The sequence below is a fragment of the Megalobrama amblycephala genome, linkage group LG10 (genome assembly GCF_018812025.1).
Source record: "Megalobrama amblycephala isolate DHTTF-2021 linkage group LG10, ASM1881202v1, whole genome shotgun sequence".
Taxonomy (NCBI): domain Eukaryota; kingdom Metazoa; phylum Chordata; class Actinopteri; order Cypriniformes; family Xenocyprididae; genus Megalobrama; species Megalobrama amblycephala.
The window spans coordinates 23067196-23080352 of NC_063053.1; the positions used below are offsets into that span (position 1 = coordinate 23067196).

The 13157-nt window shown below is 36.8% G+C and overlaps 1 protein-coding gene across 3 annotated transcripts in view; it reads right to left on the bottom strand.

The window, feature by feature from the left end:
- Nucleotides 1-11295, bottom strand: part of map3k4 (mitogen-activated protein kinase kinase kinase 4) — a 39573-nt gene extending 28278 nt beyond the window's left edge. For 2 of the 3 annotated variants that reach the window (XM_048205476.1, XM_048205475.1), the window contains exon 1: nt 10974-11295. In XM_048205476.1, coding sequence (XP_048061433.1) covers nt 10974-10996 — 23 coding nt within the window. In that variant the 5' untranslated portion in view covers nt 10997-11295. Of the gene's footprint in view, nt 1-8145; nt 8344-10973 lie in introns of those variants that run through there. The other variant, XM_048205477.1, reaches the window with a different exon arrangement.
- Nucleotides 11296-13157: the final 1862 nt, after the last annotated feature.

A 13157-nucleotide genomic window follows, 5' to 3' on the forward strand; every position in this document is an offset into this window, starting at 1 on the left:
GGTCCACTGAATAGCTCATCCAAGGTTATTAGGAACAAACTATACAGCAGAGGAATGTTACAGCCTTTGACGAGAGCCATAAACAGAGCTGACCACATCTGCCTCGCTGCAGTCAAGAGAGGGCAGTGAACTCTGACCCCACCCGCCACTGGAGTCATTGTTGCAGCCTGCAGCGCTTCATTGTGTGCAAGCGGCACGTGGACTGAACTGTCTCAGCATCTAATGGCTGGTCGCAGCCGGTCACAGGAATAGTTGATATTGCTGAAATTATTCATATTTACTTTCGACAGCAATACTGTTTTCAGATGCGTTAATCAGGAACATTGTCCCAGGCCCTGTTACGAGCCCACTAAGATCCACTAAGGTATAACAACTCTTTGGACCTGGAGAAAAAAAAGAAAAAGAAAAAAAGGTCCCGGGACCCATGAAGTGAAAATGTGCAAAAGGAAGTGTATAAATTTTTTTCTATGAACTTGACAGTTGAATTTGCAATGTTAAAAAGCCAAATTCTCTCTCCAAAATCAACAGAAAAAAATATATACAGAAATGTTCAAATGTTTGGGGTCAGGTTTTTTTTTTTTTTTTTTTTTTTTTAAAAGAGATCCTTTTATTCAAGCAAGGATGCATTAAATTGATCAAAAGTGACAGTAAATGATGTAAAAAAAAAAAAATGTATCACTATTTCCATGAAAATATTAAGCCAAGTTGAAAACAACGCTTTCAAAATTGATAATATTAAGAAGTTTCTTGAGCACTAAATCAATATATTAGAATGATTTCTGAAGGATCATGTGACACTGAAGACTGGAGTAATGCTGCTGAAAACTCAGCTTTGCCATCACAGGAATAAAATACATTTTAAAATATATTAAAATAGAAAAAAGTTATTTTAAAATTGTAAATACTGTAACAAATCATCCCGTTTATACATAATTATTTTTACTAAAATCACCTTAATTCATAAATTGCCTTAAAAATGGGCTTTATTTTCTTTTTGATTTTGGGTAAAAATATGACCTGGACATTTCTTGACGGTTTTTGTAAGATTCACTCTGGAAGAAAATCAATAAGCTGATAAGGAAGAAAAATGCTATTTTCCCCATGAAAAAATAAAAATCCAACAAATTTACAGAGGAAACATGAACATGTAATAAAAAAGAAGAGAATGGAAATAAATAGAACAATTTGTTAAAGGATGTTCACAGATCAAAACATAAAGGAACACCATGTTTCCAATAACACGGAACAAGTAGTAAAGTCACGCCAGAAACTACCTCTGACATGATGCCTTGTGAGCAATTCTTTGCTACCGCTGGCATGTGCACACATACACACACACACACACACACACACACACACACATTCTTCTCTAACAGCCAGACAACATCCCTGCTGAGCTTCTTGATTTGATGGCAGTGCAAGACACAATGAAGTCCTGATTGGACACTATAGGTTTCCGCTGACACACAGGTAACCGAAGACGAATCATCCATCCATTTATTTTTGGTACCAACAAGGGTTGCAACAAGTAATCAATCAAAACGATAAATTATTTATAAATTATTATTCTGGTCTATGCACTCACTGTTCACAAAGAAGTGCTACATTAAAGTAATGAATTATGATTTTTTATGGAAATAACTTATGTGCTCAGTCACAACATATGTACTCAATGGTATATTCTTATAATGTGAGCACTTAAATGTTCAGAGGTTTGGGGTCAGTAAGATTTTATGTTTTATGCTCACCAAGGCATTTATTTAATTAAAAATCAAAATTAATTTCACAATAAATATTAATATTGTGAAATATTATTACAATTTAAAATATTATGCTGATTTTGCACAGAACACAGTTGTGCTGCTTAAAGGATTAGTCCACTTTTAAATACACTTTTCCTGATAAATTTACTCACCCCCATGTCATCCAAGATGTTCATGTCTTTCATTTCTTTTCGACTGATGAAAGAAGGTTTTTGAGGAAAACATTCCAGGATTATTCTCCTTACAGTGGATTTCAATGGTTAAAGGTCAAAATTACAGTTTCAGTGCAGCTTCAAGGGCTTTAAAAGATACCAGACGAGTAATAAGGGTCTTATCTAGCGAATCGATCGGTCATTTTCGAAAAAAATACAACCGTTTATGCTTTATAAACAAAATATCGCCTTGAACGTACTTTCCGCTTCCGCATTCTTCATAACACTTACGCTGAATGTCCTACGCCTTCCCTATTCAAGTTACGGAAAAAAACGAAACTGGCGCCGCGTTCATTGTGTAAGTAGAATAGGGAAGGCGTAGAACATTCAGCGTAGGCGTTATGAAGAATGCGGAAGCGGAAAGTACGTTCAAGGCGATATTTTGTTTATAAAGCATAAACAGTTGTATTTTTTTCAAAAATGACCGATCGATTCGCTAGATAAGACCCTTATTACTCATCTGGTATCGTTTAAAGCCCTTGAAGCTGCTGCACTGAAACTGTAATTTTGACCTTCAATCTGTTGGTAGCCATTGAAATCCACTGTAAGGAGAAAAATCCTGGAGTGTTTTCCTCAAAAACCTTCATTTCTTTTCGACTGACGAAAGAAAGACATGAACATCTTGGATGACATGGGGGTGAGTAAATTTATCAGGAAAAGTGTATTTAAAAGTGGACTAATCCTTTAATATTTTCATCAAAACCGTGACTTCAAATCTGTTTTTCAGGATTCTTTGGTGACTAAAGTTCAAAAGAACAGCTTTGTTTGAAAATGTTTTATAACATTGTATTTACTGTCACTCTTAATCAAATTAACATGTCTTTGCTGAATAAGAGTATCAATTTAATAAAATAAAAAATAAAACTTACTAAGAAGAAAAAGATTTTTTTTTTTTATAAAAAACTTATTTGCAACTCAGGCACCAAACATGCATCCATATGACCTTTCCCAACAAGCACTAGAAATAAAATATCCAGAATGTTGTTAGTAAACAACTCCACTGGCCTGTGATGTTCCCTTGAGTGTGTTTCTCTGAGCTCATGATTTCATGGAACTGACATTCAATATTTCCTCATAGACATGAAGGTACAATCTAGGAACAAGTGTAATGGTTCTGGTTTGGGTTTTTGCATATGCGGGTTTTGAATCTACAAACAAAGTTAAAAGTGATCTGGGTAATTTCTGCATCACTAGCAGCACCAAATTAAATCGCAGGCCTTTTGTTTGAACAGCCCGAATGAGAAGACAACATTGGATCAACTATTGATGGAAGTTTGTGACAATCAACCTTACTTGCAGCTTTGTTTGGTGCAGAAATTACATTAGAGATTTCTTCTAACATTTCAAAAACAGTTATTTTGTGAATATTCATACACGTAAATCGAATACACTTGGATAAACGTCTACAAATGTGTAAATGTAAAACTGGTTTTTACCGACCTAGCAGCCAGAATTATGTTGTTGTACTGTGCAGTCAACAGTGATGCACTCAGGCCATTACTAAACTGTATTATCAAGCCTATCAAGATCCAGAAAGACTCATCCATTCCTGCACATTTTCCTTATTGTAAAAGCAGCACAAGTGCAGCACTTTGAGGTTTCGGTCTTATTGATTTTCATCCTCCTTATCACAACTTATGTCCACTTCCATGCTAAGAATACATCTGCAAGAAAACAAAATGTCTTCACATTTACGATAATTGCATGACTCAAACTAGTTAAAAGTAATGTTGCTTGTTAAGTTAAATGTTGGCCTCTTAAATAAGATCTCTATAGGCACGAATTAAATATATGATTCATTGCTATAATTGCAGCCTATACAACTTATGCATGGAGCGACTGACGTTGGCAGTGGATGAATGAATGAATAATAGCGCAAAGTCACATTATGAAAAGTGAGTTCCAGGAATGCTAAAGCAGACTTCCTCTAATTTTAAAACAAGCTTTGCTCTATTTCCCATCACTATGCCACAGATTTGTACAATATCATTTCCTGTGTCCACATAATGACCATTTGAGGCCGCAAGGCAGAATGACTTGTGTGTGTGTGAGTGAGAGAGAGAGAATGTCTGTGTGTGTGCATGTGTGGGTGGGTGACATTAAGGCATGAGCATGTGTACCAGAATGGAGTGAGAGTTGCATGAGGGACCAATGAAAAACCACCAACCTTGTCTAGTCAATACCTCTGCATGGAGGACTCAACATAAGCCGCTATTCTAACCTCCACCCCTGGTGCACACCCTCTCCGGACAATTGAAAGCATAATGGAAGGCATTACATGAGAAACTAAAGACTGTTTTGGGAGTTTAGCTAGACAAGTGATCGCTTTAGGATGATATGAGTTACATCTCGGCACTTCCTTCCTCAAAGACACAGTCAAAAAGAGGACACAGTGGGCTGAAGCTCTGCTGGGCAAAGAGATACAGGTGCTCAGCCAACATACAAACCAAAAATACTAACATTGCAACCTAAAAAAGGTGCACAGAGGAAATAAATATCAAAAACATGCGTTATATAAACCACAAGTTCATCCTATTTGGCTTCGGAGAACAGCTGTGTGAACTAATAGGGCTGATCGCATATCCGATTTATTTAATGAATAACCAGTACTATTTTGGCAGTGAAATAAAACTATATTATAAACTATATTTAGAATATTGTTATTTTAAATTCACTTTATTTGGCTAGTATGCAAACTTGTCACAAATGCCCAACAAAATTAAAATGATAAAAATACATATATTTAATAGCATCTCAGTTCAATTTATTTTCATGATTCAGCTGTCCATTTACATGAATCTGCTTTAACAATTTGTTTGCATTATTGCATCAAATTACTGCTTGCCATTTTGCATACTTTCAAAAAATTTTCTTAAATCAGGTAAATGCTGCTTTTTTATTGCCATGTTATTTTGAAACGTGAATAAAAGCCATGTTTGTGTTTGTTTGTGAAAAAAAAAAATAGTGTGGAAAGCATGCCTTGATTATATAACTCGATTTTACGGTGATTTCATGGCAGATAAAGATTCGATTTTCAAATAATACAAACAATACAATAAATAATTCAACTTATTTTGCAAATACATAACTATAAAAGATTCTTTAATTGTATTTGTGTTTAAAACTGTAAATGTTTTTCTGGGTCCATCTTACAAAACATGTCCTTCAAAGTCTCATGAACATTAAAAATTGGACAGACCAAAAACATATGTTTTACACTCAATGGCGTGTTTTTAAGGTGTTTTACTTTACGCTTTAAAATAGAGCTTGCACGATTAATCTTAAAAAAAAGTTGTGATCTCGATTTAAACAACAATGCGAACTTGACAACGAATTGGATGTGTCTATTAAACTTTTTTGAAAGTAACTTAATGCTTAAAAAAAAGACTGTATTAATGACAATGTTACACCAGTAGGTGACGACAAGTGACTTAAAATTATTTGTCTTTGAATCATTCAAGAGATTCATTCAAATACACTGATTCATCCAGTGATGATTAGGGGTGGGACAAAATATCGATAGGGATATCGTTGTCCTTCTCTGTATGATACGAGAATCAATGCCAAATATCGATATTTTAAATAATAAAATAAGCCGCTTTAAACAGATTTCCCTGCTCCCAGCGTCGCTACTTCAATGGAGTGCTCAACACATGAAAGAGGTAAACGTGAACATAAGTTAACTAGTCTAAGAAAAAGAGGTTTTTAACAGGATGGCGGACAGCAGTTTGAGTAAAATAACAGATGCCCCAGTCACGTTTAAGTTCAAAGTTTGGACGCACTTAGGCTTTTATACCATTGATGTGACAAACATAGACGTTCTTCACCGAGCGCTTACACAGACATACAAGGGAGCGTTTGAAAGCAGGCATCTATCGGCGAATATATTAGGGATCTGCTGATAGACGCCTGCTTTTAAATGCTCCCGTGTGAATCTGTAAGAGCTCAGTGAAGAGCGTCAGAGGGTGAGAATCTGCTCAACAGCGCTCAAAATGCTAGGCTATGCTGGTATCGTCACATTTTAAAATACTCAAGTCGGTACCTTTGACAACACTATTTCCAGGGTTATTTTAAGGAAGCTGGTAAACACTGGGATGTTCCCAGATTTAAATAAAAGAGGTTGGTAATTTTTAAATATACCAGGTTTATATAAAACAAGTCGACAAGCAGTTAACTTAGGCTAAATGTGTCAGTTTACACGCAAAGAAAAGTTTAAGCTTTTAAAAAGTATAAGCATAAAATGTTTCATTTACTTAAAATGTTAAATTTAATTTACAGACTGAAAAACTTTCTAACAGTTTGGACTTTAATAAAAAGAGAAAACCTGCACTTAACCTTTTCACTGGCATTTTGTTTTCATAGTTATACAGATATCGCGATGTATCATTATAGGACTGTCTTGCAATATATCGATTATCGCAGAATCGCTGTATTGTGATATTATTGTTATCATGAGCCATGTATCATGATCGTATCGTATCATGAGGTACCCTGCGATTCCCACTCATACTGATTAAACAAGTGAAGTCATTGAATAATTCATTAAAACATAATTAAATATTTTCAAAGTCTGCAGAAATTATCATTTTGTCAGAACTTCTAGTAAATTACACTATTCTCAATTTATCCAGAATCGTGCAGATCTACTTTAAAAATATAATGAATCTACCTGGTAACAATGGCTTAAATGATAGTTCTACAAAAGTCAGAAAAGACGTGGGACTGACAGCAATCTGAAGCATTGCACCATGGACTGTGCAAAGAAATAAATTAATGACTTCCAGCCATGGGTGCCTCCAGGATGTGAGGTCAACATTCTTTTAGTGCACCACGTCCTGGAATCGAGGCATGCTTGTGGTCATAAATGAACAGGGCTACGATTTACAGCATGCTATACAATCACGTAAAAATTAAAAACATCAATTTTGCATGTTCATCAACCATACTGAAGAATAGCTTGTTTAGTGACTGCAGAGTGATCAGTGACATTACTGAATAACATACATCACGTACTAAGGAGGCAACATATACATTCTAGCCACGCTAACTAATTTCACCCTATTAATGCATTTAAAGTTCACCTCATAATGGCCCAGTTCACATGAACTGCACACAGGAAACAAGAACTTAAATGCACAACAAATCTCTGATCTGGCATTCTAAACAAATGATCTCTATCCTTAACACTTACCAAAGAAGCAGTTTATCACAAAGAATTGCTAGGAAGGGCGGGGAGAGCAGGAAAAGAGACACAACAAGGCATTCTTGAGAAGCTGTCGCCGGGCGTTCAGGGCAAACACTTTCGGTGACGTTGCGTGGGGTCATATGAGAGAAAACTATGAAAACACTCCAGCAAAAAATTCCACTGGGCTTTATCAGCTAAAGCCTTGTGCACATGGAAGTGGGCAAACAACACTTTCTGAACATGATCTTAAACAGAAGGACTCAAATGCTGGAGGACAGTGAGGTTGAACACATCATTTATGACAGCAAATAATCCACTGCAAAAAAAAAAAGAAAAAGAAAAAAAGGCATGTGGCCACTGGCCAACAAGAGAAATGGGGGAAATAAGATGCCAGAACAAACTGTACAGTGCACATAGGTCTCAAAAGAACCCCAAACATCAGTGAATAAATAATGCTTTAAAAAAAAAAACTACATTCCCAGAATCAGATGCTGCACGTCAAATCCAAGAAATTCTGCTCAGTTGAGCCCAGACGGGTGATTTCTGGGAATAGCAAATCAAACATTTCACCAACTCACTAAGGGAGTGTGTGTCAATCTGACTCACAGGACTCGTGATGTACCGACTGGATATATTATATTCAATCACGATTCTTGCTTCATATCTGATATCGGATCAACGTCCAACTTCACTAGTAGTGCGTGATGTTTGTTAGAGAACTGTGCAACTCAAGTTGCGCTCGAGGAATTATGCAAATAAACTTGAACACTGAACCGACAATCTCAAAATGTATAATCACACCCAGAGATCGAGACCGGATATAACCGGTGATCTGTCCATGCAACAATGCACTGAAAAAAAAGAGTACACAGCCTCGAAACTTTAGAAAACACACTGCAGAAAGTGAAAGAGAGAGGGATACCGTACATAACTCGCGCGCTAGCGGAGTACAATGATCTTGCATATAGACGCACAATCGCTTTACCTTTCCCACAGGTCTGCTTGTTTCCATTAACGCTGAGTTTTTTTCCCTCAGGAACAGATGTAATCATGCATACGCTTGCTTTGAGGCAACTATTTTCAATCCTTGTGAAAAAAGTTTGCAACTTTAATGTGAAATTCTGCTTCGTGTTGCGCTGCAAAGCGGGATCACTTTGTGGCAGGAAGAGAGTTGCAGCGGTGAATGAATCATTCTAGTGAGTCGGATCTTTTCAATGAATTTGGTTGAACCACTCACCAAACCGATATGAACTAGACTGAATCGGTTCTCAAGTCAACTCATTAATTAATTGAACAGTTCCGATTTGTAAGGTATCAAGAAATAATGGGTGCTTCTTAATACTCTAATTGAGGCTTCCTTGAGGAGTAAGGAAGCTTCCAGAGGAGCACAGGTGTATCCTACGTGCAGAAGTCTTTCTTGTCGAAAAACCTGACGCATGTATCGGATTCACATCGGTCACAATAATTTTAATTTATGCTTTTATTTTGCAGTTTAAATAAACTATACATCCCACATTTTACAAAAGGGCATCTTGCTTTATTATATTTATTATGAATTTCTTAAATAACCAAACAACATAAGGCCAGATTCGTTTTTAAAGGGTTAGTTCACCCAAAAATGAAAGTTCTGTCATTTATTACTCACCCTCATGCTGTTCTACACCCGTAAGACCTTCGTTCATCTTCGGAACACAAATTAAGATATTTTTGTTGAAATCCGATGGCTCCGTGAGGCCTGCATAGGGAGCAATAACATTTCCTCTCTCAAGATCCATTGATGTACTAAAAACATATTTAAATCGGTTCATGCGAGTACAGTGGTTCAATATTAATATTATAAAGTGACGAGAATATTTTTGGTGCGCCAAAGAAACAAAATAACGACTTATTTAGTGATGGCCAATTTCAAAACACTGCTTCAGGAAGCATCAGAGCGTTATGAATCAGCGCGTCGAATCAGTGGTTCGGAGCACCAAAGTCACATGATTTCAGCAGTTTGGCAGTTTGACACGTGAATCATGATTCGATACACTCCGAATTATGCTCTGATGCTTCCTGAAGCAGTGTTTTGAAATCGGCCATCACTATATAAGTCGTTATTTTGTTTTTTGGGTGCACCAAAAATATTCTCGTCGCTTTATAATATTAATATTGAACCACTGAACGAACATGAACTGATTTAAATATGTTTTTAGTACCTTTATGGATCTTGAGAGAGGAAGTGTCCATTGCTCCCTATGCAGGCCTCACTGAGCCATCGGATTTCAACAAAAATATCTTAATTTGTGTTCCAAAGATGAACGAAGGTCTTATGGGTGTGGAACGGCATGAGGGTGAGTAATAAATTGCATTATTTTCATTGTTTGGGTGAACTAACCCTTTAAGTGATGCTCGAGCGATCAAGAATAATCCAATGTACAAATAAGAATTTCTTCGATTCCTCTTTCCTCATTTTCTTTCCTTACATCCTTCCCTCACATTCTACAGGGTACAGCTGAGACGCGAGGAAAGGAAACGAGGACGCACAAATTAGAAGCACCCCTATAAGCGAGATGACTCGTAATGAAATGCATTTAAGGGTTAGTTTGGCCAAAAATTATAATTCTGTCATTAATTACTCACCCTAATGTCGTTCCACACCCGTAAGACCTTCGTTCATCTTCGAAATACAAATTAAGATATTTTGATGAAATCCGATACGTTTTTTATCCTCCATTGAAAGCAACGAAATTACCACATTTAAGGTCCAGAAAAGTAGTAAAAACATCGTTAATATAGTCAATGTGACTGCAGTGGTTCAACCTTCAATTTTATGAAGTGACGAGAATACCTTTTGTGGGCAAAAACAAAACAAAAATAACGAACTTTATTCAACAAATTCGTCTCTCCCTGTCATTCTGCTACACTATTTACATTGCAGAACTTCGTGTTTCCGTCTGAATGCAGGCTCAGTATTGGCCAGCTCTGGTCACGTGAGCAGCACGACACGTGTGTGATGCTGACGCAGGAGCTGGCCAATAATGAGCCAGCGTTCAGACACAGAACACTGTAGTCACTTTGACTATATTAACAAAGTTTTTACTACTTTTCTGGACCTCGAATGTGGTAATTTCATTGCTTTCAATGGAGGATAGAAATCAAAATATCTTAATTCGTGTTCCGAAGATGAACGAAGGTCTTACGGATTTGAAATGACATGAAGGTGAGTAATTAATGACAGAAATTTATTTTTTTGGGTGAACTAACCCTTTAAGCATTGAGAGTGAACTGAGAATTTGACTGATGGGGCAATAAAAGTTTCTCAGCAGAAATGTTAACAATTTTAATTTTTTTCTATGACCATTTTGTCAACGCACATACAAAAAAAAATTGTGTTTTAATGAACACCATTTTACTAGTTTTCAAGCCAAGTTTTTGATTAGCTAATCATGGCAGCAACAAGCTGAAGAGTGACACATGAAATTGCAATAAACACATATATTAATAAATCTATTTTAAAAACGTATTAAACAGGGCCCGTTTTAAAACATGAAATATAAAATGCCGGCGTGTCATAAAAGACTACTGAATCCTTTTCTGAATAAGTTCTCTTGAAACGAACGATTCGCGGAAATGACTCGCTTTCACCTCACTAGCTGTTCGAAGCTGAGACGCGCATGCGCTCTAGTCGCTCCCAATACGGTCTCAATGGGCGCACTATTTGGCGGCGTGTCCTGAATCCCGGCTGTGTAGTTGCGTGATCACACACACATATATGCATACAAACACACATACTCAAACACGCATGCACTGGTTCTGATGCGCTTCTCTTACCTGATCTCATCCGGAGGCTCCATAACCGGGTATGAATCGACGTGATAGCTCTCCTTTCACCCGTGCATGAATCAAAACATGTCCAGGAAAATAAAGGTCCACTTTGCAAAGACTGGTCTATGATATGAGTCCAGGTGCACACTTTATTTCTCTATCCGTCTGCAGAGTTGAGGCTCGCCCGTGTGTGCACTGACGCCATGTTTCCAGCGAGCCGCTGATGAGGGAGTGACACACACTCTACGGCAGCTCGTGCAGTACACCAGACCCGCTGCGACCGACCGGATCACGGCCGCCCCGTTCAGACGCACACAGGAACTGCAGAAAAAAGACCTCACAAAAGATCCCAGATTTGACATGTTTCTAGGACAAATGCTTGGTGCACATAACGTAGAATAATAATAATAATGCACTTTTATAAAGCACACATTTAAAGGACATGTTTCATTTATAACGTTAGCTCAAAGTTCGGTGCACAAGTTGAAAATGCATAATAGCTAATAGTAATGAAAAATCTTATAATGTAAACTGCTTTGATTCTGATAGACATTCGCTCAAGTGTTACTCGTTGGGAAAACGAGGTGTTAGAGAAAACAGAGCATAAACCTATTATTAAAGTGAAAAGGTGTACACCTCAATAGACTGTAAGAAGGAGAGGCAGTTATTCATACTAATGGTATGAAGCTATGTGCCTCAGAGCACAGCCTGATCCTGATGAGAATTGCACAGGTATTTGGAGGTCAATTTATGATTCCAGATCAAGAATGTGAGAGCAACAAAACAGGTCGAAGCAGGAGGTTAATGAACTGTGCAGAGCTCAAGAAACTCAACCAGGATAGAGACTGATAAGAGAGTGTCATATCCAAAACTAGACTGGTCACACAGATTTTTTTTTTTTTTATGCCAAAATTAAACAATATAAGCCTGTGAACAATGAAATACTTTGCAGAGACTGGTGGCTGGGTCATACATGTAAGTATTTTTTTTAATGCTCTGTTGTTTTGTCTTTGATAATTCTTTGACAATTGTAACCTTGTTAGTCAATTAGATTGACCTTTTAAAGCATGCACAATCCCAATTAATTTTTTTAACAAGTTCAGTCCAGTTGAGCAGGAATTCCCGCTTCATTATCACACCACATCAAAGACAATTACGTGTTGCTTTGGTTTGGATTGGAGTTTAAGTTTGTTCAAATAAAAATCCTGTTTAACAGGTGTAAAATACCACAAGGAAAACAAATCTCAAATCCATAAACTGATTAAAACAGTTCACATAGGCAGATAGTGTATTATAACAGCATTTTTCTTTTTAGAAACTCTTAATATGGCTAAACATTTTGAAAGAACACAATTTTGGAAACTGTTTAGCCTTCTTCACTTTGAAAATACAAACATAAATCATTTTTGTGTCTTTGAGTCATGTATCAAGTTTTCCCACTAAGTGGCGCCATTTTTCTATGCTGATATTTTACACTGTTAGAAAAACATTGCTTGAGGTAGTCAATGTCTACTTGACAAGAAACACTGTTCCAGTTTAAACGTTTAATGTCACTATAAAGCCTACACTGACTAATCTGAATACTAGGGGAATTTGCCCCCTTCAAAGTCTATGATGGTTGCAAACGTGGCCTGGTTTCACAGACAGGGCTTAGATTAAGCCAGGAGTAGGCCTTAGTTAAATTACAACATTTCAGAAGCTTTTTAAAATGTGCCTTACATTACTGGCATCTTGACACAAAACAATGGCGCTGACATATTTTAAGATCAGTTCAAGCTGCTTTAAATTAAAGGATTAGTTCACTTTCAAATAAAATTTTCCTGATAATTTACTCACTCCCATGTCATCCAAGATGTTCATGTCTTTCTTTCTTCAGTCGAAAAGAAATTAAGGTTTTTGATGAAAACATTCCAGGATTATTCTCCTTATAGTGGACTTCAATGGAGCCCAAACGGTTGAAGGTCAAAATTACAGTTTCATTGCAGCTTCAAAGGGCTTTAAACGATACCAGACGAGGAATAAGGGTGTTATCTAGCGAAACGATCCATCATTTAAAAAAAAAAAATGTAAATGTATATGCTTTATATAAACAAACGATTGCCTTCCAAGTGCTTCCACCAAAACCGCACTTTCGTATTCTTCAAAAAGCTTACGCTGTATGTCCTACGCCTTTATTCAACTTATGGAACG